Here is a 27,440-nt window from a genome sequence, read left to right as displayed (position 1 = left end):
ATGGTAGGTTCATAAACTAAGGAGGAACTGAAAGGAGCCATGGCAGGGGATCCAGGGAGGGGAGAGATCCCCTCCTAGAAGAACGTAACTGTGGGAGAAGCAAGTGGAAGAGGACTACGAAGAGAATCAAAGGAAGACAGTAGAGATGCGCCGGTGATGGGAAACCAATGGCAAACAAGATTTGGAGGTAGATGCCTTCCCAGAGCCCTGAAAAAACCGAGGTTTGTGATCCTGAACAACAAACTTGAAGAGTATAGATGCTACATGAGGGACCACGCCCTAAGGGTTCTGGCCGGCAAAAAAAGACCTGGCGAAGTGGATACAACAAAGATGGAAACCGAAAGGACATATAGATCTGAAGCTGGGGGCAAAGGGCTTTTTTACAGTGATATTTGCTAATCTAGAGGACAAGGAAAGAACCTTTGAAGGGGGTCCGTATTTCATGAATAACGCTGGTTTATTCATGAGGCACTGGGAAGACTGTTACAATCCAGACCAAGAAAAGATGTTAGCAGCACCCATCTGGGTTAGATTGTTTGGTTTACCAATAGAGTTTTGGGACCCCGAGATCCTGGAAGGAATAGGCAATACAATAGGGTCATTTGTCAAAGTAGCAGAGACCACAAAGCGAGGGAGATACACATCCTATGCTAGGATATGTGTATACATGAACATATCAGAACCCCTGCCGGAGTACATAGAGTTAGAATACCATGATGAAGTATGGCAGCAACCGATGGATTACGAACATATACCTTTCAGGTGTAGAAGGTGCCATGAATATGGCCATCTCTTTAAACAATGCCCACTGAAAATTGCAGAGGAAACATCAAGGAAAGCAGAAGCAGAAAGGAGAAGGACAAAAGACATATAAGGAGTGGAGGAGGGTTTCTAGGAAATACGAATAAAAAGAAGGTCCGGGAAAGAAACAGTAATAAGGCCACAAACCACCAAAACAGCTCCAGTAGAATGTCAAAACAAGTTCAATGTACTCCAGGAAGAAGAGGGAGAGATGGAAAAGGGAGAAAGCACAGAAGAACCCATGGACCCTACCAAAGATACAAAAGAGGTAGACTCAAACCAAGGAAACATGGAAAAAGAAGGGATAGAAGGGAACACAGACATATCAATAGAACAATCGCAGATGGAGATTGATCCTCAAAAGGAGAATGAAAATGACGAGGAGCAAGTAATGAAAAGGCTATTATAGGACTAGAAGAACTTGGATGAGAGGTTCATCCCAGAGGAGCAAAAACAGTTATACAAAGAGGTGTTCCAGAAATACAAGGAGAAGAAGGGAACCCTTCTGACAAGTCAATTGGAACAAACAGGAATGTAGGAAACACAGAGTATGGGAACAGGCAGTGCTGGCAAAGGAGGTAGGAAAAGAGGAAGACGACCAATGAGCGAAAATATTCAGGTGGTAGGGGAAACTCTGGTAAATTCAGGTACAGTCATACCTCTCTCAGAGGTATTTCAACAACCATCCAAAAAGTTATAAATGATTGTCACAAGCTAGAACATCAGAGGTCTCAACAGTAAAGGAAAATAGAGTTATCTGAAGGATAGGGTGAAGAAAGACAAACCTAGGATAATGATAATCCAAGAGACGAAGATCAGCTCTCAAAAATTAGAAGAGATAATGAGAAAATACAAGTTACACTATGAAGTCGTGGGTCAAGATGCGACAGGCACAGCGGGAGGATTGGCAATCCTGTGGAACCCAGAGGAGGTGCAATTCAAAAATTGGGTCAGCCTCCCCCGAATCCTCTCAGGCTCATTCAGAATGATAGGGTCATCTGAGTGGATACTCATCACCGGAGTCTATGGGCCGCACATCCCAAGGGAACGCAAAAACTTCCTTAAAAACATGCAAACTACCGCAGGATCTTCCCTGGGATTCTGTGGATTGTAGGAGGAGACTTTAATATGATTAAAACCCTAGGAGAAAAGAGAGGAGGAATAAGTAGACCGGACCAAGACATGGAGGCTTTCAGCGAAATGATAATAGAGCAAATATTGGTAGATATTCCGACGATTAATGGGGTCCATACTTGGAATAATAGAAGGGGAGGCAGAAATCAAATAGCATCCAGATTGGATAGATTCTTAGTATCAGAACAGATCTTAAACAGGGATGTTTTTGTAGAGGCAATGATCCTACCTGCCATGGGATCTGACCATTGGCCTATTAGATTGGAGATAGATATTAAGAAGAACCCCTACAAGTGCCCATTCAGGTTCGAGGCTTTTTGGCTTAGGAATAATCAGTTCATGCCGAAAGTAGAGGAATGGTGGACCCAGAGTCAACAAAGAGGGAGATGTAAGATGCATACCTTTCATCTAAAGCTCAAGGAACTCAAAGGTAAAGTCAAAACATGGAACAAGGAAGAGTTCAGGAACATTTTAATGGAGAAGCAAAGATTAGAGAGGAAAATGGAAGAGCTACAACAGAAAGTTATAACAGAAGGAAGAAATGAGGAGAAGAGAAGAGAAGAAGGAATACTGATTAGTCAAGTAGAGGAACAGCGAAAACAGGAAGAAATTCTATGGAGACAAAAGTCCAAGATAAATTGGCTACGCGATGGAGAAAGGAACACAAAGTTCTTCCATCAAGCCATGGTTCAACACAGGCAAAGGAACAGAATATTCTCTATTTTAAACAAAGAAGGGAAAAGAATAACAGAACATGAAGGAATTGAACAGGTATTAGTTGAGTATCACAGAGATCTGCTGACAGAGCTACAAGCCAATAGAGATGAGGCAATAGGAAGGATCTGCAATGAAATTCCCAAGATAATAACTGAAGACCAAAATAAAGCTTTGATGAGAGCAGCAACGTTGGAAGAAGTGGAGGAAATAGTAAAAGGAATGAAGAAAAATAAAGCCCCAGGACCGGATGGATTTACGGAGGAATTTTATCAAGCAGGCTAGCACTTCCTGGGACAAGGTATTCTGGAGGTGGTAGAAGAGTCTCATAGACAACAAAAGGTATGGCTGAGTCTCAACTCTACCATGTTTACTCTTATTCCTAAATCGGCTAAATCTGAGAATGCCCAAGGTTTTCGCCCAATAGCCCTTTGTAATGTAATTTATAAAATTATTTCTACCTTGATGGATAAAAGACTGAAGCCAATTCTCTCTAACATAATTTCCCTGGAACAAAATGGATTTGTGGAGGGGAGACAAATCCTAGATGGTCCGGTAGTAGCCGAGGAAGTGATCCATTCCCCAAAACAAAAAAAGGAGAGAGGAATGATGATAAAGCTGGATCTGTCAAAATCCTACGACCGCCTAAACTGGAACTTCCTCAAGGCAACTCTCAGGGCATTTGGTTTTAGTAACAGATGGATAGACTGGATTTACAACATGATATCAACACCTAACTTCTCTATTCTGCTAAATGGGATGCCAACTACGACTTTCAACGCCACCAGAGGATTAAGACAGGGGGATCCCTTATCTCCTTTCTTGTTCATTATGACGACAGATGGTCTGGGAAGATACTTCAAAAAAGTGATGAGGGAAAGAAAGATCAAGGGACTAAGATTATGAGGAAACAAGTTTCCCATTACCCACCAGTAGTTCATAGACGATATCATGCTTTTCTGTGAGGTCTCCTTAAAGGAAGTGAAGAGAGTGAAAAGGATTTTGGATCTGTTCATGGAAGCTCGGGGATGGAAATAAATAAAGATAAATCATGCACATTTATCTTCAATACCCTAGAGCTGATCAAAGCCCACTTGACTAGAACATTGGGCTTTAGATCTGGAGAGCTACCAACAAAGTATCTGGGAAACCAACTAGCTCTAAACCCTATAAGAATATAAAATTGGCATCAAACAATAAACAAAATCAAGAATAGACTTGAGAACTGGTCCTTCCTATCGTTAAATATAGCAGGAAGACTTGTGCTCCTGAAATCAATTTTATAGGCCATTCCAATATATCCTCTATCGGTGATGGCAGCCCCCAAAGGAGTTTGCACAAAAATGAAGGAAATATTTGGAAAATTCATATGGGGAGGTCCCAAACAGGAAAAAAATGGGCCCTAGTGTCTTGGAAATGTATATCCAAACAAAAAGATAAAGGAGGACTTGGTCTCAGGGACCCGGGGAGTTTAAACCAAGTCCTAGGGGTAAAGCTATGGTGGAGGTGGATGAGGGGAGGAAATGACATATGGAAACAAATATGGACTCAAAAGTATAACATGCCCTCAACAACAGAAGATATCCTCGGAGTGGAAGAGGTTCCAAAAGGATCTTCAATCTGGGACTTAGCGAGCCATAATAGAGATATTATAAACAAATATGCCTTCTGGGAAATCAGGAACGGAAGCATAGCTAAATTTTGGGAGGAGGCATGGCAACAAAGGGATAGAATGGATGATATTCAAGGTCTACAAAACACTTATCAGAAGGCAGTAATGGAGGGATTAAAGGTTGTTAAAGATTACTAGAAAGAAGAAGAGTTGGATGAGACCTGGCGAATCTGGAGGAAACCTGAAGAGTGGGACGATAATATCGATCGAGATCAGAAAGAGATACTAATAAAAGAGATGGATTCAAGAAGAATTAAAAATAGAACGGGACTAGATATTCTCAGATGGGGAAAATCTACAAGAGGAACCTTTACAGTCAAAGAAACTTACTATTTAGCCACTCGACAAGAAGGAGAAGAGGAAGCCTTAGATTGGAAACAAATATGGAGGAATAAGTGGTGGCCAAAAGTAACAATGTTTGCATGGCTAGTAGGGAAAGGAAGAATCCTGACATGGGACAAGCTACATAAAAAAGGCTTCCAGGGTCCCCCCAGATACAGCCTATGTAAAAAGGAGAATGAGACTCAGGAACACCTCCTAAATTCCTGCCCCTTCGCCCAGCATCAATGGGATGAGGTCAGAAACCTCTTTGGAAAATCTAATAGGGACCCTATGGATATAAAGCAGACCATATTTCAATGGGAAAGGGGCCAATTTTCATGCTCTGTAGTAAGGAGAACATGGAGTTTAGCTATAGGTTTCATCATCTAGCTTCTGTGGAAAGAGAAAAATAAAAGGATATTCCAGGACAAAAACAATCCACCAGGGAAGATTTGGGAAAAAAATCAAAAATCAATAAGAGAAACTGTTCTGGCTGAGACCTGGGAGGAGGAGGATTGGAAGACAAATCCTGAGGAGGGACGAATCTTAGCCAACCTTAATATAGATTACAACATGATGTACCCCCAGAAGGAAAGACACCAAAGACCGCAGATACAGAGCCATCTTCAGTTCAGATATCAAGGGGAAAACTTCATTAAATTGAATTTTGACGGGGCTTCTAAAGGAAACCCAGGACCTGCTGGTTTTGGTGGTATCTTCAGAGACAATAAGGGTCACACCAGATGGGTGTACATAGACAGAGGAGGCAAAATGACCAACAACGAAGTAGAGATGATGGTTGTATACCAAGGTATTAAAATAGCAATAAGAAATGGATACATGAACCTGGAGATCGAAGGTGACTCACAGATAGTAATTGAAATGCTTAGGAAGCTCAACAATGGAAAAAACTGGGAACAAGTTGCTAAGAGCTGGAGGACAGCAGGGATAATTCAAGACTTGGCAAACATTCTAGAACGTATTGAATACAAAATTATTAGTCATGTTAAGTGAGATGGAAATAAAGCAGCAGACTTCCTGGAAAATTGGGGATGCAAATAACAGGAAGGAAAGGTGGATAGCATCTGGCCAATAGTCAGGAAAAAACTTGGATGGGAGACTCTCAACCTAATAATCATTCAGGATAGTAATGAATCCACAGATTGATAAAAAGAAGTACCAAGGAGCCCCAATCGGGGTGACTAAGGCGGCGAAATGGGAGATTAATGAAAGGACAAGGGGGGGCTCTGATAAGCCACCTTGCACAAGGAGAGCATCGCAGGTGGATGGGATGGTGTGTAGACTGGGAATAATTACAAACTGCAGGGAAGAGAAAACTATGAAGGCCAGAGGTGGTGGTTGTGACGGCGCTTCAGTGATGGGACAAGGGTCAGCTCGCACGAAGGCAAGCCGAGGAGGAGTGGGCAATTATGGCAAATGCAGGCGACAAAGGAAGGTGGTGCAGCAGCATAAGGAAGGGCAAGAGGCGAAAGGAAGCGGACACGGGTGGAGGCATAAGGGTAGGTATGCAGTTAATGCCCTCGGTGTGAGCAGAGACAAGGGTAAGAAGGTAGAAACTAGAGCAAGAGGTAACGCAAAGAGAGAACAGCAGAGGGGTCGACCACTTGTCCCTAGAAAAACTAAGTACAAGATAGCACAGAGAAGTATGAGGAAGACTGTGATGGTTGAGAGCAGGGGAGGAAGACCTTTGAGGAATGAAGGAAATACGGTAGACTCCTGGGATGAAAATGAACAGAACCAGGTGGGCATGGAGGAGGCATACAACTCAAAACAGGATAGTCATATGCAAAAAAAGAGGAACGGCAGGGGGAAAGGGAGACCTTTGGAGGACATGCAAACAGAAGAGGTAGACATCAGAGGAAAGAAAGCCAGAGGGAGAGAAGAGGAAGACTGTATGGGTTCCCCATCAAGCGCAATTGGTCAGAGAAGTATGGAAAAGGAGGGCAACAAAGGTGGCGCAGGACGTAGAAGGGGCCATAGAAGAAGAGGGAGAAGATGCCAACCAGGAAACTAGGAGCGAAGCTACCCTCCACTGGAAGGAAAAAGACAAGGCAGGAAGACTATGAAGTGACAGGTGCAGTAGGTGGAGGAGGCGTACAAAAAAGAAACGCATGCAGATATTAGGAGGATAATTCAGCAGTTAGAGGAGGAGGCGACCCAGGAATAGTCAGAAACTGAAATGGAAGACTGGGAGTATCTGCTGCCAGACCCAGGAAATACTAGAGGACGTATGTCCCTGTACAAGCAGGCTCTCCATGTGTATTGGGTAATGAAGAGGCTGCTAGCAAAAGCTATGGAACAGGTGGCTATGGAGATGGAAGAACTGGCCCAAGGCATCCCAAACCTGAAGAAAGAAATGAACAATCTCCAGATAACCCTTCTGATGCAGGATAGCAAGCTTGATGAGATACAGCAACAGTTAAAGAAGCTTAATCCTGAAGCAAAGGAGGAAAATGACCAGCCGGGTGCCATGGCAGACTGATTTCTCAAAGATATGTTAACTGTCTCCTTAGTTAGGATGCTGAGAGCATGCTCTCCCTTTTGTTATATTTGATAACGTAGATAGGAAACAATGATAGTCTTTTGGAATGTTTAGTTTATTTAGCATGGACAAGTAGACTCAGTAAATTTTGTTTATGGATGGCAATCAAAAACTTAAGATGGCCAACAGACCCGGTTCCCTTCGGGGCGGGTTGAGGCCACTATATGTCTGTACAGGCTTTTAATATGAATGGTACCATGTTAGCTTACAAAAAAAAAACACACCATTTTGCCAAATTTTTGGTAACCAAATGTGTTTAGCTTAATACTAAGCAAAGTCTTATGCCTGTCAAGTAGTAAATTTGATTTGTTTTTGTATGATTAGTTTCGTTGTGCTAATAACAATTACAGATTTATAAATATGTGCTTGCTTATTGCTCCTTGTGTTAAGGTTTCATTATCTGTTTGTGCATACAATCATTTAAATTTCCTTAAGTTTAAAGTGGCATTCATAAGAAAAATACCTTTAGAAAGAAAAAATGAACAACAAAGATGTACAGTGTAGCAAACCATCAAAGAGATACATTAACATAGTGTTTTGATGAAGGAGTTCACCCCTCTTGGGCTACATCTCCTTGATTTAGCTTCCATTGGTTGGGCCTCTATATTAGCTCAATGTGGAAAAAATTTTGTTTACAAAGCTCTACTGCTCCTGATACCTACGCCAATGTGTTCATAATGTCCAAATTAGCCAAAAATACCTATTAGATCTCTAAAAACTGACTATGGCTGATCTAGGTATGACTTCCTTCCCTGGTGGCCCGAGGCTTCCTTGAACTTCCTTGTGGTAAAATAACCTGTAAAAGTCTTCTATTTCCTTTGTAACCTATACTAATGAGACCATAAGGTCTAAATTAGCCAAGAACACCTCTTTCTGAGCTCAATTTGGTCGAAAACTGTTCAAGATATGCTTTATTCAAATTTTCCCTAGGAAACCTCGCAAAATCTGGAGAAGACTCGAGTTAGCACTACCAAAACTAGCAGTCCCATCAAATTTGGCGCGTCTCCAAAACTACCACCAACATAAACTGTGGATTAGTTAATTCTAAGCATGATTGAGGGTGCTAGTCGTGCTTAGTGATTTATGCTGACCCTTAGTTTTTTGAGAGTGGTCATTGGAGAGGGGGTTGGCCCGCGGGGTTGGCTCCCTCCTCTCTCACCATCGACATTCATGGTCGCATTAAATATGGTGTCGTGGATGCATTTTAACAAGTATGTGACTGACTTAGTCAGTACGTAATGGATTTTGGGAGCAGGAGGTCATGGGTTCGACGCACTCTCCGCCCATCCCATAATGCATTTTGTCCACAATATAAAACAGTGTGCCCACAAATATTCCGATGCCTTTGATGTATGGTACGGAGTTTGGATATAGTTCAACTTTGTATATACCATATCATAAAATATTTAAATACGCCCTTGTTTAATATCTATGCCTATTTGGATATAATGATATTTAATATATATATGTATATATTTCTAAAAAATACAACTCACATAATATTCACCATGAGACAATAAGTTCACTCTGGAGGACATTGGGAAATTTCACCTTCACACAACTAAACTAACGAATCTTGAAATGACACTTGTCATAGCCTCATTGGGAAAAAACTGAAGAAGATTCCCATCATGTTGACTGTATTGCCATGTCATCATTTTGTCATGTTCTGCAATTTTTTTTAGCTGTTTAGGAAAACGATCAACATGCCTTTTCTCCCTCATCTTTACGCATTTTTTAGTGAAATGAATTGCGGTGTGATCATCTTGATGAGACAGACATAGTCGTACAAGTTTCGAGCCAATATGATAACTTTTAATTTTGAGTTAAATACTGAGCACCTGATCATTCCTCCCCACTAGAAGCCTTTTCATCCCCAAAATATCACTATTATCTGACAAGTAGATGAGGGTACAACCCTCTCACCTTTCCAAGCTCGATCCAATTGGCTTTTGACAAATTTATTTCCTTGAGCTCCTCTCTAAGAAAATCAACATTCACTTGCTTTGAGGACCCCATTCTTTTGTCACAGATGGTGTCTTGTTGAATCTGATTCAGAAATTTTGTAGGAATGCATTCAAAATGTGAAATCTGAACATTCTCTCCTTGTTCAACAACTTGAAGCCTCTTTTTCCAAAATTGACACTAGCTTTGTTATAGGGAAAAGTGTCTACACAGAACTGCTTATCCCACTAAGGTGTGATAGCTACCTTAGAAACAAACAAAGTAAAGCTACTTTTGTTTTTCCTTTATAAGTATAGATGAGAGAAGAACAAAGAAGACCAACCTCTGTCTTGCGCTAATCTCCCAGTTTGATTCCTCTCTCTCTTGATAGTCTTTCGCTACTTGTTCCCTTGCACGCCCAACTTCACAAAGTACCTGTAAGATCACAGTAGCATAGCACTATACAAGAACATGGATCTATAATCATAAACAATCTAGGATCAGATGTAAATTGACCATACAAATGCAGCAAACATGAATGGCACAAGAGTATGGAGGAAAACTTGAATAGCTTTTATTGATAAACAAGAAAGAGCCAAGGGGAGTTACAACCAGTTGTTCTGACCCAGCATCATCCTCTCAGCAAGGAAGCCCCTCTTCACCTCATACAAAGCTTAGATCACCCAACAATCTGATGTTGTCTCAAGAAACCAGTAGCAATTCCTTACAATATGCAAAATTCCAGCCTCTAGATCTCTGGGATGAGGGATCCATATATAGATATCTGTAAGGGAGATGAGTCAACTTGTGATTTGATTAGTCTCTTCCCTCTGATAGTTCTTGCTTCCACTTGGAGATTGATGATCTCTTACTCATCCTTGGTCGAATTTAGAGAGGCAAGTGTCACAGGAGAAATTTCTGGAAGTTTGCATGCCTCTCCACCTTGCGGAAAGTCACTGCCATTTGTCACTTCTCGCCCATCGCACCCCATAGAAGGGCTTTTTGAAATGCAACGAACCCACACAGTGTGTTTAGGTGAGATGCAATGCACTTTGCCTATGGAGCAGCTGAAGTGATCCTGTTTTGACTAGTTGTGAGCAGTTTTTCATGGAGAGCTTCTGGGAGAAGCTGTAATCAGTTGACCTTGTTCCTTTAGGGGTTAGAACAACACTTTTAGGGACTTAGGAGCCCTTGGTTTATGGACATTTCATGCCTCAGGTTGTGGTGCCCAAAAATGTCTATAACAGTTTCCCCCTAAAGCATGAGGTCATTAATCTTTTTATGTCGGGTGAAATGCTTTATTATGAGGATCCGAAGTTCTTTCAAGCTGGGAGGAGACTTGTAATAAGATACAATACAATACATTATCTTCATAATATTTTTCATGATCTAGCTGAGGCAGGCATTCCCATGCTCAGCTTTATAAATTCATTTTCATGTACATAGGACAGACAATCGTCTGAGTGTAGACTGATGATTCTGGTAGAGCCATCATCCCTTTGATTGGATGATTATCTGTGCAGCAATGATGTACATTTGATGTCTTTATTTCCCTGAATATATATCACAGCCCGGATGGATGAAACTAGATTCGAGGTCTTCAATCTCGTTCGATCTTCACTCGAAGTACAAGTCGATCCATGTGAGAGATGTTCTGGAGTCGAACATGGAAAGACATCGCCTGATTACCAGCCAATGATGTAAGTTGTTAACAGGCGCGAGAGGAATCACCAATAATGATAATGACCCTCAAGGTACTGCAATACAATTCACGTGGTGTGAATAAGGGACTTGGCGTCGAACACGACGCAAAATCTTTCAGTCGAAGGCCACTGATGTAAACCTGTCGCCGGAAGTGAGAAACTTGCCATTGAGGCATGCAAGCTTCAAAGTACTGAACGAGGTGTTCCTAGATCGACTTCTTGGATAATGAGTTGATGTCGAAAAGAAGTGATCCGTCACAGGAGGGCCTTAATGAATCCCACATCAATGACATGGAACGGAGCAAATGATTTTAATGGAGGTGAAAACGATCTGATGACATACGGTTCAGGGTGGCGGTCATGAAAGAATGGAGCATGAATGTATTATAGTGGGTGAGACACAGGTGAATTCTCTGAATGACTTCTCTTGAACATATCGGCGACATTGACATGATGGATTGGTAGCATTACCCGAAATGTGGATGGTGTGATGGGACCATGGTGATGTGACCGGTGCATGAAACAACCCAACCCGACTTGGATGCGGAGTGGAAGTGTCATGTTCAAGAGTGACTTGCTACCAACAAAGTTTCTTCAAGTTTTCTTCCCAATTTTCCCTAATCATTGCTGACCAGTACCTCTTTATTTTTGTCAAGCTTGAGGAGGATAACATATGCTTGTTCTATAATTTTCCCTTCAAGCAAACCCATCGCTATGTTTTAACGAGCCTAGCGATAGTGAAACTCATTCTTGTCTGCTATGGACAAGTTTGTCGCTATTAAGTTTTAACGAGTTTAATGACAAAGATAACTCGGTCCTTTTCAATTTTAGAGAGTCTGAGAAGGAACGTAAAGGAAACTCCAAAATTCCTTTTTCGTCATCTAATCCCTTAAGTCCAAAAATGTATAAAACAATATAGAAGGGATGAATTTTCGATACTTTTAATGAGTCGAACAAAACAAGTGCTCGATATTTTTGTGTAATAATCCCTTAGGTCCAAAAATATTAAAATCTAAAGGAGGGATAGCACTTCCGGTCCCTTTAACGAGCTGGAGAGGCCAATGGCTCGGCAATCTTTTCATATTTTACGAGTCAGTTGAAAAGAGCTTAAAGGAGACTCGTCTTTTGAGGAACGAGTGATAAAATTGGGTAGCAGCTGATTCCAGGTAAGGTTTGGAATGTTCCAATCATGGCAATGTTACAAGGATGGCTAGTGAGATCACTCTTCGCAGCTGTTCCTCAAAAGGGGTAAATAATCAAATGGAGGTGAACGATCGGCCAATACAGAGTGGAGGTGATGATGAGAACATGACCAAGGCTTTTAAAGGCTCAAGTACTTCATTCACGATGGTTATTTACCAGGAAATAGTTCATTTTCTAGTGAGCTTAAACCCGGGGGGGAAACATTTTCTCATGGCTTATGTTTATTTTTTAACGAGCTTGAACTATGCACTAAAACTGCTCAATACAACGGTCACTTCTTGAATTTACCATAAATGGCTTTGTTCTTTCAAAGATTGTACTGCATTTTCAATTGCTTCATCAAACTAGTCAGAAATGAACAATATATGTTTGAAAAATGAGTCATAACACTAATATTTTACTTCGAACTACATAAAAAGTAATGTAAAAGTGCTTTTACCTCTCATTTTACCATTTCATTTTAACTTTGGTTTGTTGGAGCTTTGGAGGTGCTTTTCCCCCTTGATTTTCATCAGCTGATTTCAGGAGATTCTGTGGACGATTCTCGGCGCCATCAGGACCAGGTAGGAGCTAAACTTGAGCTCTTTCATTTCATGCTTTCCATTTTGCATTCTGAGCTTGATTCCTGGTTTTTCTGAGCCTCTGGGGTTTGAAGAACTCTCCCTGGCTTCAACGCACCCTTTGTGTATCGAAAGGTGCGTTGGATGTTGGCCTATCTACTAGCCATCTAACATGCAATGCACCCAGAGCACTTCTGTAGGTGCGATGGGTGCAAGGAAGAATTTTGTGCACAGTTTTTGATGGAAATTTTGCCTATTTCTTACCAAAATCAAGATCTAACTCTTCTCTTGTTTGTTTTCAGAGATCTTTGGAGCAAGATGACTATTACATGGCGAGAACGTGAGCATGAAGAATAGCACATGCTTGCCTTACATGATCCGGTTACAGTAAACGCACTACGAAACTATGGCTTGCTGAAGTTTTTCGCATTCCTAGCATGAGACAACAGATCAACTTGTTGCAGTATTTGCTCGATGCTTGGGATCCTACCAACCAGGTGTTCCAGATTAGGGGCAAATCCATCCCCTTGACTATAGTGGACATCTATTTCTTGACTGGCTTGTCGAGGCGGGGTGCCCCCATCTCTTTATCAGGTTCGGCCCGAGGAGGTGAATCTGTGAGAGATTATGTTCGTCGGTATTGCAGAGAGGGATCTCAGCCGAGTAAGGACGACAAGATTATCATCCATGATGTCACTGACAGGTCTCTCAGGACTATTCTATTCACTTTTGGTAGGATGGCTGGTGGTGCGACTCTTCATGTAGCCAAACGATCTTATATGCAGTATGCCTTGGAATTTTTCCAACCGAAGGTGTTCAACTGGTGCGACGCAGGACTTCTTGTGATGAAAGAATAGTTGGCCAAGGTGAAGAGTGGGAGGTTGAAGAACTTTGGTTATGGTTCTATCTTGACCGCCTTTGCCTTGGAAAAGATACCACTGATGCAGCCGCAGTATATTGCACTCGATTTACCTTCACCGACTGAACCACATATGCAGAGATGGGTCGACCATATGTCGACGCATGCTGGTCAGTCTCAGATTTCCTTTTCTGATACCTTCTTCGGGTGGTTTGATCGTCAGGAGATGGTTTATTCCGAGTATCCATATGCCGATATGGACTTCCGAGGTGATCCAGATTTAGTACTGCCGGCTGGCGAACAGTGGGGTGCCATTGGTAAATTCTTTGACCATATCCCTGTTTATCGTTTTTCTTTTATAATGTCCTTGTGCTTTATTCTATCAAGACTTAACCAAACTCATGTGTTCATGTAGATGTTGGTCCCATTCGGCCAGTAGTACGCCTGAGCGTGCCAGCCGCCGCCCCAGCAGGAGAGGCTGTTGGAAGGGATATCCTTCACGACCTCGACATGGCCGAGACTCTCACAACATTACAGGAACAGGTTGAGGGCCTCACTCTTGGTATTCCAGATGTGAGGACTGACGAGCTACCCTTGAGGTTGCAGCGGCATACTACCGGTGTGCCAAGACGATGGACTCGACTCTTACGCATGATCGCACAGGCTGTGACTTGCTATCACGAGCATCATTAGACTAGGGTGCCCCCTAGCGTTTTGAGTTTTTGGTCATTTGACCGATTTTGTCTTGGTTACAGAACATTATGAGTAAATCATAAATAGTTACATATATATTTTTGATTTTCGAAGCTTTATTTTGGTTAAGTTACATGATCCAAATGCAACTATTGATGGTATGCTTCTTTTTATAAATGCTGCAAATGTCTATCTAACACATAATTCACCAATGAGTCAGTTAATGTGTTTAAGGTTCTAGAAATATGTCGATATTGAATAAAATCAAATTGTCTTTCCAAAATCTTAACCCTTAGGAACATGTGATAAATAGCTGGATTTCAGACAGAGTAGATACCAGTGAGTTGTAGTATGATGAGTTATGAGTCTAGCCTGACAATCAGTCGACATATACCATGTGTGATGGCATCAGAGAGAAGTTCTATCAACGCACTATATTCAGTGATGTTATTCGTTGATCGACCAATACATACCCCTCTAAAACTTACTAACTTGCCTCTTAGATCAAAAATGGCCCAGGCCGCGGAAGATAGGTTCCGCGAACTATGACTCGCTCCGTCGGCATATCCAACACATGACTCCAATAGGTTTGACATCTGCAATAAATGTAAAAAGTGGATTACTTGACCAAAAAAAACACTTTAGCGAAAACAAAAACATAACAAAAGCATACAGGTTACTATACTGAATCATGCATAGTAACGCTTGAGGTACAACCCGTTACGAGGTTGTGCCAGTGGAATTCCGTCATAATCCATTAACTCGTAGGCTCCTTTTGCTAACACTCCCTTAACAATATAGGGGCCCATCCATAAAGACTTGAATTTACCTGCCCCCAATTTATCAGATTCTTGGTTGTAAAGCAAGACCAAGTCACCTTCTGAGAAGACACGGGGTTTGACATTCTTGTCGAACTGTGCTTTGACTCGTTTCTTATGGGATTCGTTAGCCAAAGCGGAATCACGATGGGTTTCATCCAATTGGATTAGTTCCACGAAATGAGCCTACTCTTCTGAAGTTTCGGGGAGGAGGTCAATTGTGAGTTTGAGGGACGAGATTTCACACTGGATTGGTAAGACTGCTTCCAGGCCATATACCAGTTGGAACAGTGTAAACTCGATCGCATTCTTTACCGATGTTCGGTAAGCCCACAAGGCTGAGTACAGGATTAGGTGACAACTTCTTTTGTGAACTCCAATCATCCTTTGCAGCATGCACTTCAGGACCTTGTTGATTGCTTCAACTTGTCCGTTGGCTTGCGGGTAATATGGAGTAGAGCTGTCGTGAGACAACCCTAGTTTGGCAGCTAATTATACCATCATGTGATTGCGAAAATGTGATCCATGATATATGACTATAGCTTGTGGGACGCTGAATCTGGCGACTACATGATTGAAAAAGAAGAGGGCAGCTGTTTCACCAGTATTATCTAATGTAGGCATCGCCTCGGCCCATTTGGTAAAATAGTCGACTGCGACTATGATATACCCATGCCCCCCAGTCGAGGTGGGGTTACATGTCATGAAATCGATGCCCCATTTGGCGAATGGCCCGACAGCAACTATTGGCTGCAGAGGTGTGGGCGGTCTTCTGGTTTTGCTATCGAAAATTTGACAAGCATGGCAACTTCTGACTACGGTTATGTAATCTTTGAACATTGTTGGCCAGAAGTATCCTACTCATAAAAATTTTTGCACTGTAGCATAACTGGATTGATGCCCCCCACACGCGCCTGAATGGCAATCATTCAGGACTTTTTCGGCCTCCTCATGGGTGAGGCACCTTCTCAGAATGGTATCGATACCACGACGGTAAAGTGTATCACCGACGATCATGTAGTCTTTTGCTTGGTATCGAATACGTTTTTGTTCGGAGTGAGAAGTGTTTGGCCTATATTTTTGGGTTTGGAGATAAATGATTATATCCCCATACCATAGATTGCTTGAAGATATCAGAAACAAATTTTCATCCACGATTGTTTCTTTGGATGTTTTATCGTTGGACGACGATGGGAGATCGCATAATAATTCTGCGAAAACCAAAGCTTTCTTTGACTTGGATTTACAAATTCCAGATCAAACTCTTGTAGAATTGCTATCCATTTTGAATATTTTCCCCCCAGTAGCTATCACGATAATATATAAGTCATGGGGTTGCAATCTGACAGAATGGTAGTTTTTCAAAAGAGGACATAGTGTCGAAATCTCTGTATCGCTTGAACAGCTACAAGCGCTAGCTTTTCAACATAAGAATATCTGCTTTCTATATCATTTAAGTTCTTACTTAAATAATATATAGGATGTTCAATTCTATTTTCTTCTTGAAGTAAAACCATTGCGATGGTTGTATTCGCTGCAGCCAGATACAGGTTAAAGTCTTTTTGATAATCAGAGGCATACATTAATGATGATTTCGTTAGGGATTCTTTTAAAGCATCAAAGGAAGCTTGCGCGACCTGATCCCAGACAAAGGGTACTTCCTTTTTCAAAAGACGCATAATTTGGAATGAACCTCCTCAGAAAGTTTGCTTTCCCTTGGAGTTTCTGAATCTGAAGCAAATCTGAAGGTGGAGGAAAATTTATGATTTCCTGAACCTTACATGGGTCGAGACGAATCCCGTCCTTCGAGACTACAAAGCCAAGTAAACGACTAGAACTAACACAAAATACACATTTGTGTGGATTGAGTCGTAGAAATATTGCTCTTAAATGCTGCGGATGATCAGTCCGCTTTCACGAATGAGCCAGTAGGTCGTGGAGGTATGGTTGAACGATGTTCTTGATGTCATGGAAGGCATAATTCATCGCCCCCTGAAAAGTTGCCCCTGCATTCTTTAAACCAAAGGGTAATTTTCGATATGCGAATGTGCCCCATGGACAAATAAATGCAGTCTTTGACTGGTCCTGTGGGCGGATATTTATTTGATTATACCCGGAGAATCCATCCATGAATGAAAAGATTTCACATCCAGTGCATTCATCAATTATCTGGTCGATGAAGGGTGTAGGGTAGTTGTCTTTTGGACAAGCTTGATTTACATCCCTATAATCGACGCACACTCTAATTGTTCCTTGTTTTTTCATAACAGGGACAATATTTGATACCCAATTGGTTAGAGGTACTGGGTAAATGAAACCAACATGGAGAAGTTTTTCAAATTTTGTCTTAATGGAAGCGGCTTTCTTGGGGTGCACCTGCCGTAGCTGTTGTCGTACCGGTTTGACATCTGGATACATCTTGATTTCGTGTTCAACGATACTCGAGTCAATGCCTGGCATTTCACTATATGACCAAGCAAAGACATCTCTGAATTCGTGAAAAAGAGCGTTATATATTTCCAGTTCTGAAGGAGAACAACATTTGCCAACATAAATATTCTCTACAACATCTGTTTTGGTCGAGATATTTATGGCAATAGTCTCTTCAATGTTGGACAAGTTTCGTTCGGAATCCACCGTGTTTACAATATTTGATAGGAAATCAAAAACTGAAGGATGATAAAGGTCATTAGGAGTGTTTTCTTCACAATCCGGAAGAAGGGAACGATGGTGGTAATCATCCCATGGCACCCCTTCAATTACCATTGATTGAACAATTCCTTCGTCGGTGACATGCACTCGCGACCAAGGATCTGAAGGGGTACCATATTCCTCATACCTATCTATCCATACGCTTGATGAGCGTTGATTTGGGTTTGCCTCCCATGCTAGGAATATTGATTGCTACAATATTTCTGTTGGGCTTGGAGGCAAAACCTGTGCATGATCCATGTTGATATCGTTTTCTGAGATCTTTCTAGAAGATATCATATTGCAGGTTCCTACCGACGCTACTTCCGCCAAATTGATTGGAGGTGGAAGGGTGAAAGTTCCCATTAATATAGGATCTTTTAGTAGGCCTACTCCGATATTTTGAAGCGAATGGGGGCTTCCATGGATCATTGGAATGCTTCCCGTAACTTGAGAACCATTTGGGAGGAAGTTTTGTTGATCGACGATTGTAATCCCTCCTTGAAAGGGAAATGCAGTCTTCCTAAAATAGGTCGACACAACAGCAGCCATAGCATATATCCATGGTCTTCCCAGTAGGATATTGTAATCAAGATTTCTGTCGATTACCTCAAGATCTATTTCTACTGTTTTCCCTCCTAGTTCAACCTTCAAGTTACTTAGGATACCATATGGGGTATATGTTCGTCCGTCAAATGCTTTTAATGTCGTCGAAGATCGCGACAAGGTTGGGGATCCTAAAGTTTTCCAACAACTCATCGACATAATACATGTAGATGCCCCCTCATCAATAATTTTTCGATGAACAGTTTTGTTGAGGGCTTTCACTTGAACGAGGAAATCTTGTTGAGCTGGTAACTGAGGATCGTATCCTTTATGATCGAAGGATACGAGATTGGAATCCTTTGGGTCTATCCCACCAATGGCTGATAATAAAGCCTGCTTTTGGGATGGGAAATTTTGTAGTACCTCAAGAGTCGACATAGCGGATGGCGATTGGGCCAAATCTTCCACTATATTATAATGTTGTGCCACTCTAGCGCGGGGATCAAACGTCGACTTGTGTACTATTCCCTTTGGTAGTTTTATTATCAACTCGGGAATGATGGGTGGCGCAACTTCTGTCGAAGTTGTTGTTGAACTACTAGGTTGATCTTTATCCTTGTTGTTCGACAGCTGTGGATTCCCATAATCTTTGTTTCTTGTCGATATTAAAGCATCATTTTGCTGTTTGGAAATTGACAACATTAGCACTTGAGACGGGGAAGCATTTCCACTGTCAACCATATTTTTCCCTGGATTTGGAAACGGATCAGTTAATACTGCCGAGGTTTTTGAATTCTTGAAGAATTTTTTAAGCTCAGCTCTATGTGGACAATCTGCGGTCCGATGATCCTCATCACATATAAAGCATGGATTTTTTGGTTTCCTATTTCCAGGAGGGTTTGCAAAAGATTTTTCAGGTGATGATTCTTCCTGTTTCTTCTTCTTCCCTTTGCCTTTCTTCTTGCCCCCTGGTTGCTTGGTTTCTTTGCCCTTATCTGTCGATACGGCATTTACTTTCGGGGCAAGAAGTTCCTCAATTGCATTTTGACCAGAAATCTTACGGGCCTTTTTAGATGTAGCCTTTGTCGATTTCGTGTCTGTTGCGCCAATCATGCCATCACCGACATGAGAGTCATTATTTGATATAGGAGGAGGAACTGAGAATTCCGGTCTAGGAGCGTCAGGTATTTTATCGTAGAGCATGCTGGACTGAGTGTAAATCAAGTCCAAATATTGTGCACGAGCGATAACCTGCTCTTCGATGACGACCCCCCCTTTTGCCACATCTTTCGTGATGGAAGGCAGTAATGACTTGATAAACCATTCAGCTAATAGCTGATCGGGAACATACGTTTTCACCATTCTACAACAACGTCGCCACTCATGTATATGATCAGATATGTGAGTGGCTGTCGTTTGTTTGAAGTTGGTAAGAAGTTCCGTTCCCGTTTCGTACCTTATCGATAACTGAAAATGGGTTAAAAGGGTTGTGGCTAGGGTACTGAAGTTGTCGAATGAAGCTCTAGGTAATTCGATATACCATTTTGCTACCGGACCGATTAACGTCCTCTGAAAAACGCGAAGCCTAATTGAATCATCGTTTAGGGTGTTTGATGAACACCACAGATGAAAGGTCATCACATGATTCGACGAATATTCACCCGGATTTCCATTAAATTTAGGAATATCTGATGGAAGTTTATGTGGAATCGCTGGCCACCAAGGGGCGTAAGCGATTGGATCGTTTGTTAACCGATTTAAATCAGGTAACTCTAGAGTTGCCACGAAGGGTATCTGTTGATTCAGGTTAGGTGAAGCATACCCAGGATAAGATGGGATTGCCTGAGCAGTCGGTCTTTGCATACCAGCATAATGCATTTGATGCTGGTAACTTTGGTAAGGTTGGCGGGCATGACCATTGTAAAATGGTTGATTTTGACCGTTTTGAATATATGGCTGCCCACTATCGCAAATATTTGTTGTTCAGAACCTTGGTATACTTGTTGGAACTGCGGTTGTTGTTATTGCACTAGCCATGGTTGTGAAGCCATGTGCTGTTGTCCGATACTAACTGTTTGACCAAGATGAGGGGTAATTGTACCCGTTTGAACCTGTGTCATTCCACCAGTCGGCGATTGTGGTTGAGTTGCAGGGTCAAGGGGCTGTTGCATTACAACCTGAGAAACCTGAGGTTGGCCTACAACAGGCATCGCTTGAACTTGCGACACGGTCACAACAGCTGGCGTAGTTGGTATACTTGACATAGGTAAGCATTGTTGCATCGAATATACAACTCTTGGTTGTTGAGGTAGTATCAGTACCCAACCGCTTGAAGTAATTCCAGCATAACTCGAATTTTGTTGTGAACTCCCATATGGCTGTCCTCCCGTAGGGGATAATGAAAGGGCATACTGCCCTCCATACGGTGGTAATCCGGTACTTAAGGGAATGGTTTGCCTTGAGGGCCGGATTGCCCAAATTGACCTCCAAATGGATCAATTTGTTGAGACTCAACATAAGAGTTTCCGGATATTATTCCGAATGAACAAACAGGAATAGACCATACCGTCAAAATGGCCCCTGAGTGGGCTCCTTCTAGCAATTGAGAGCTAGTTGGGATAGATGGTATACCAGCGAACATTGTTGGAGTGATAGCAGGGAGTTCTGCCGTCGCTGTGTCAGACGACACAGTCCTAGATGTCGACGGTTGTTCAGACTTTTCTAGTCTATCCAAAAGATTACCTAGCAATTCTACAGGAGCTTCCACTGGCGGTAGACTAACTTCTGATGAAGAAGGATACAGAGTGATCCCGACTCCAAATTGCGATGGAGTACTAGAAGGAGGATCTTCCACAATCTCTTCTATAGCAATCAGACCAGGTGGAAGTGGTAGACCGTCAGGTCCGTAGAATATTTCTGGTGCCGAGGAAGGTATGAAATCTGCAGCGATAGATGTTTGGGGGGCAACACTCTCCGAACCAGTTGTAGATGGAATGGGTTCAGTGATACAAGTGTTTACCCTCAGACTAGGATCAGTACCACTGTCCTTCTGTGGCTGCTAAACTTCTTCTATAAAGGCAAGGATACCAGAAATGTTTGGAGTAACCGGAATCTTTGATGTTGTTGGAACACTTGTTCTAACTTTAACAGGAGATTTGGAACCAGTTAAATGAGTTCGCTTTGTCTGTACTAGCTTCGATTCCGGAGACAAAGATGGTTGACTCATAAGCCTCCGCGAACGATGGGGTTTCAATTGACTTTCTTCCATGATTGCGGATTACTCGATCAACTAAAAATAAAGGGGAAGTATGTTTCCGAATTAGATGAATTTTAGATGCTTTGACACAACTTGTTTTTTTAATTTTTAAGAGTCAAGAAAAAACAAAAGATGACTCTAGTCACCTTCGATTTTTAATGAGCCTGAAGTGACAAGTGCTCAGATGGACCTTTTCCGATAAGGAGTCTGAAAAGGAACGAAAGGGACTGCTCTGGAAATCTAGGTAGAGGGATTACCAAACCAATCACAAAACTGCAGAATACTTTTTACGGTATGACAGTCAATCTTCCCGAATGCTATGTTCAGTGCATTACGATCGATAGGGTGGCAGACACGGCTTCCTATGGATAAAGGATTAGGCCTATTGTGGTCTCCCAAAATATACTCGATAGTACGTGGGAGCACAAGTCCGTACTGGCACTTATCGTCTCAAAGTGGAGGAATCACCCAACCATCAGTGAGAACAACAGTTGCCAGGCTTTACGACGCTGGAATACGTCTCTAGCCTAGACTTCTAAATGTTGTGCATGAGGTTCCAAAGCATTGTTAGATTCATTGAATTTATTTTATAGTTGATCTTGTTTATGAAGTTTTCCTTTCAGGTTCACCGTGAGATTTAGATGTGTAATTCCTAAAACGCAATATAAGATGATAAACAGTCTTTTATCTTCTTTGTGCAATGAAAATCCTAGCTACTAAGGAAAGAGAGATAGTATTCTTTCACAAAGAGCAAAGAGCACACTCTAAATGCACTTTCCTAAAGCAAACCAATCAAACAGTCTAAATGCAAATGCACATGCATGTATTTGTTTTCGGCTTTCTTAGTATGTGAATGGAGAAAAGAAAGCTAATGCACAAATCTGAATTACTTTTCAAGCGATAGTTATCAACAAGTTTCTTTTCAAAATAAAAAATGGAGGCAATCACAAAATTTTATGATTTAGAAATGAATACTTGCTTTCGACACTAGAAAAATTACAAATTCAGACCAAATACAATAGTAACAGGATGATCAACTATCTACAACATCCAAACTCTTTCCTATGACTGAAAACGACACTTGCGACACTTTCAAATCAAAGGACGACAGTACGATTACGTTACTTTTTGCAAAGGAGAACTAAAAATTACTCAACAAATACACAAAAACATTTATAGTTCTTTCATACAAAGGAGGCGGAATAACAGCAAGGAAAAGGGGTTTCAAACAGAGATATACTGATCACAGTCAGCAAAATTTATGAATAGAACTGGAAAGAATGAATCACAGGAACCAAAACTAGACAATGCCTAGTCTGATTAGCGCACCTGTAACACAGGGAATTTGAAATGCAGTGCACCTACTACACTCGGGAAGTGCGCTGAATTTCAGATTCACAGAACAATACCTGCACTGGGCCAGAGACGAGACTTGGCTTGGGTTCCAGGTCATAGTTTGCAGTTCAGTTCATGGGTTTTGGCCGAGCAAATGGTAATCAGTAATGAAACAATCAGGGGTAGATCTAAAGAGGATCTAAGAGCTATCACAAGGGCAATCAGAGAGTTTGTAAATCAATTGTTTAATTTATAAACAAATCCTGGAGATTGACTGAAGTGGCATTTATCTACTTTTCATTTGCATAGCAAATGCAGTTCGAAAGCTACCTGACTCGACTTCAGGCTCTGTCTTTAAGTTTATAAAATAGACAACAAGGAAGATAAACAAACAAACTAATTCCTCCCCAGTGAAGTGTTACAGGGAAAAGTGTCTACACAGAACTGCTTATCCCACTAAGGTGTGATAGCTACCTTAGAAACAAACAAAGTAAAGCTACTTTCGTTTTTCCTTTATGAAGTATAGATGAGAGAATAACGAAGAAGACCAACCTCTGTCTTGTGCTAATCTCCCAGTTCGATTCCTCTCTCTCTTGATAGTCTTTCGCTACTTGTTCCCTTGCATGCCTAGCTTCACAAAGTACTTGTAAGATCACAGTAGCATAGCACTATACAAGAACATGGATATATAATCATAAACAATCTAGGATCAGATGTAAATTTACCATACAAATGCAACAAACATGAATGACACAAGAGTATGGAGGAAAACTTGAATAGCTTTTATTGATAAACAAGAAAGAGCCAAGGGGAGTTACAACTAGTTGTTCTAACCCAGCGTCATCCTCTCAGCAAGGAAGCCCCTCTTCACCTCATACAAAGCTTAGATCACCCAACAATCTGATGTTGTCTCAAGAAACCAGCAGCAATTCCTTACAATATGCAAAATTCTAGCCTCTAGATCTCTGGGATGAGGGATCCATATATAGATATCTGTAAGGGAGACGAGTCAGCTTGTGATTTGATTAGTGTCTTCCTTCTGATAGTTCTTGCTTCCACTTGGAGATTGATGATCTCTTACTCATCCTTGGTCGAATTCAGAGAGGCAAGTGTCACAGGCGAAGTTTCTGGAAGTTTCCATGCGTCTCCACCTTGCAAAATGACACTGCCATTTGTCACTTCTCGCCCATCGCACCCCATAGAAGGGATTTTTGAAATGAAACGCACCCACACAGTGTGTTTAGGTGAGATGCAATGCACTTTGCCTATGGAGCAGCTGAAGTGATCCTGTTTTGACCAGTTCTGAGCAGTTTTTCATGGGGAACTTCTGGGAGAAGCTGTAATCAGTTGACCTTGTTCCTTTAGGGGTTAGAACAACAATTTTAGGGACTTAGGAGCCCTTGGTTTATGGACATTTCATGCCTGGGGTTGTAGTGCCCAAAAATGTCTATAACAATCTTGCACCATTGACTTGAAACCTGTGATTGACAAAATACATGTACTTGTATTTACCCTTTTCAAGTTTATCTTGCACTGTTTGTTGCACCGTTTTTAGTCATTCATAGAAAATCATGGTTTTTTCCATGTTACCATCAAAAGCAACATCCTTCTTACCAAGATGACATAACAAAATATAATGCAAATGGATGACAAATTTCACTACTTGAAGCAAATTCTGAATGAAATAAGATGGTGAAGTTGCTTGCATAAACTTGAAACTCAAATGAACCTTTCAAGTTTTAAAGAGCATAAAAAGTAATTGAACTGATCTTTTGGTTTGAAGCAACACATGCCTATTTCTATTTGCATCCCCACTAGAAGACTTTGCACAAAGATAACAATGCATGCCAAGGAGCTTCGAAAAAAGAAATGTCAACAACAACTCTCCTACAACATTGGGCTGCTCCCAACAAACCTCTTATCAAAATGATGATCTTGGGCATTGACCAATCAACAATGGCATCCAACTTGGAGAGGCTCGCCTTCAGCTTACCTTCTCGAATGTCATGGTCCAAATGCATCAAAGAAGTGAAACCCAACTTGTCCTTTGATATCTTCAAAACATTAAACAATTTTCCTTGATAGATGACATGTGCATAAGAAAACTTTATAAACGTGTTTATGTCACCTATGTGGACAATTTCTTCAACAAAGGACTCTTTTTTTCCATAATTCAAATACATGCATGTAATAGAAGTGCTACAAAGAACATAAAACATTAAAAAACATACAAACCATTCTTGTTTGATGTTATGTATATTCTTTCACTGACCTCTTTTTACAACTTTTCTTTGGAAAAAAACTACTCCTTTTGTCCTCTTTTTTGAAATACTTACCATTCCTCTTTGGCACCATAACCATGGGTGCACAACATGGTGTAATGGATGATTGAATGAGCCCATTGTTCAACAAACTTTAGCATTGCATTGGTTTCTCTATACTTTTCAATTTTGTCAACCCTTGCATGCTAACATGACAAAGAGAAGCCTCTTGCTGCAAAGATATTTCATGTGAAGTTTCTTTCTCCTTAAAGGACGATTCTTTCACAATCTGAAATAATTCATGACTCTGATGAGATGAACCAACCAAATTAGAATTGAAACTTGCATTACATGCAACAACATTTTCATAAACAATATCATCATTTGGCTTGAACATGAGAAGTACTAAACTTTTACCTGAATTCACTAGTCTTTTTTCCTGCCTTCAATTAACAAATGACATGTTTAACATTTTGCGATGGGCTCTTACTATGTACTCAACACCATCCTTGAAAAATTGATACTAGTTTTCATGGTGGTAAAAGATTGTTTTCCAGTCATACAAATATGAACTACCCAACACCACACCTGAAAGATCAAGCGGTACCACATCTAACTCTACTTCGTCAACAAAATTTTCAGTGATTGCAAACTTAAACAAACATTTTATTGTAACATGCAAACCGGTGTCTCTTGTTATCCATCCCAAAGGGTATGGTTTATGGTGAGGTATAGCTTCAAGGTTAATTCTGTTGACTAAGTCTTCAGAGATTAGATTCGCATGTGACCCAGTATTGAAGAGTGTGTCAATCTTGGTGTGTTTAGATATGACCCTAACATGAAATAACTCAATTCCTCTCTTTTCATCTAGAGTAGTAGTAGTGTTATAGTTTTCTGAACTAGTTCTTGAAATATCTTGTTTTCCTTTGATTCTCATGACAGTGATTTTGTTTTCATCACCTGATTCAGAACCTAATTCTTCTTGAGTGATAGCAGTGGTTTTCTGTTTCCATTTATTGTTGAACTTATTTGGTCTCCGTTCTAGATGGAGTTTCTAGCAATGATCCTCATTATGTCCCTCTTTTGAACAATTTTTACATATAACTTTCTCCACTTATTTCTTCACACTTGCATTCTTTGTTCCCTTCCATTTTCCACCCTTTTCTTTCTCCCTACCCTTGAATGGCTTCCTCTTACTACTGTCTTCTTGAATGTTCTTTCCTCTAGATTCAAGGCATGTGGCTTGCACACATACCTCATCTAAATTGTTTGGATTAAACATAAGGATAATATATTTCAGATAGGAATGTAAACCCCCAATATATTTCAGCAGTATATCTTAAGAATTCAAATTCACTCCTAATAACAAAGCCCCTTTCCTAAACTCCTGTGTATATTCTTGGATTGTTTGGCCTTTAAGCTCCCTAAAATTATACCAACTCATAATGGATTTTTTCATATAGGCTAAAGGATAAAATTGTATTTTAATTGTAGAAACAAATTCAACCCAAGTGATGGATATCTTACCATGGATTCTCATTTCCTCTTACGTGTTTTCTTCCCACCACACTATGCAGCTCCTAGCCTCAGTGAATCCAACCGGATCTTGATGTTGTCTTCTTGAAGGTTCTGAATTTTGCAATATACCTCTAACTTTTGAATCCAATTGTCCAAGTTTTCTACATTCACCTCTCCAATGTACATGGAAAGTTCAAATTTTATGTCCAATTTTAGTAATGGAGTCTTTCCTTTTGGGGTTTTGGAATGAGTATGGGAAGTTTTAGTGGTGGTAGCAGAAGATGATGCTATGTGATACAATGGAGATGATGAGGAAGATGATGAGGATGGTGGAGATGAAGGTGGCTTTCCACCATTCCCTTTAGAATCCTTCTTCTCATTTTTTTTGTCTTGTGAGCTTCCTTCTCGATGTGGAGGTTTAGAACTCTCTCCAACCATTCTAGTGTTCCTCTCTTCATAGAGGACTTTAACCATCTCAGTGAAAGTGTAGAAAGATTTCTTGAATTGTTCCTCTTCTGAAGAGGGACCTTTAGGCTCTCTTTCTCCAAACATAATGGCTATGGATTTAGGCTCAAAAATTTGTACTGCTTGTACCTCTTCAATCTTAGTTGAAGGTAAAACTTGAGGAGTTTCAAGTGGAGCTAGAATTGGAACTCTGGGTGGTGGAAATTGTGGCCTTGTGGTTCTCCTTCTTCTGGGCATTACCTAAGGAGTTGTAACCAATAGCTTCCCTTCTCCTTTCAGCAACTTTAACCTTTTAAGCATCACAATTTTGCAACCATTAAAACCTTAACTGCACAAAATCAAGCAATCAAGCAATTCAACCTTTACTCTGATACCAAATTAAT

The 27,440-nt window shown here is 41.0% G+C and overlaps 1 protein-coding gene across 1 annotated transcript; it reads left to right on the top strand.

The window, feature by feature from the left end:
* Nucleotides 1-1,983: 1,983 nt before the first annotated feature.
* LOC149264004 (uncharacterized) lies at nt 1,984-2,934 on the top strand. The gene has a single exon (XM_089393665.1). It carries the CDS (start codon nt 1,984-1,986, stop codon nt 2,932-2,934), a length of 951 nt encoding a protein of 316 aa, XP_089249791.1.
* Nucleotides 2,935-27,440: the final 24,506 nt, after the last annotated feature.

The sequence above is a fragment of the Pinus tabuliformis genome, chromosome 6 (genome assembly GCF_031772625.1).
Source record: "Pinus tabuliformis cultivar Carrire ecotype Pingquan chromosome 6, CPIR1, whole genome shotgun sequence".
NCBI lineage: Eukaryota > Viridiplantae > Streptophyta > Pinopsida > Pinales > Pinaceae > Pinus > Pinus tabuliformis.
The sequence above is the reverse complement of the archived record's forward strand: the minus strand, read 5'-3'. Positions and strand labels throughout refer to the sequence as shown.

What these genes read in the sequence shown, in the direction of transcription:
- LOC149264004 (XM_089393665.1), top strand. Translation starts at nt 1,984, where the DNA reads ATGGAGGCTTTCAGCGAAATGATAATAGAGCAAATATTGGTAGATATT.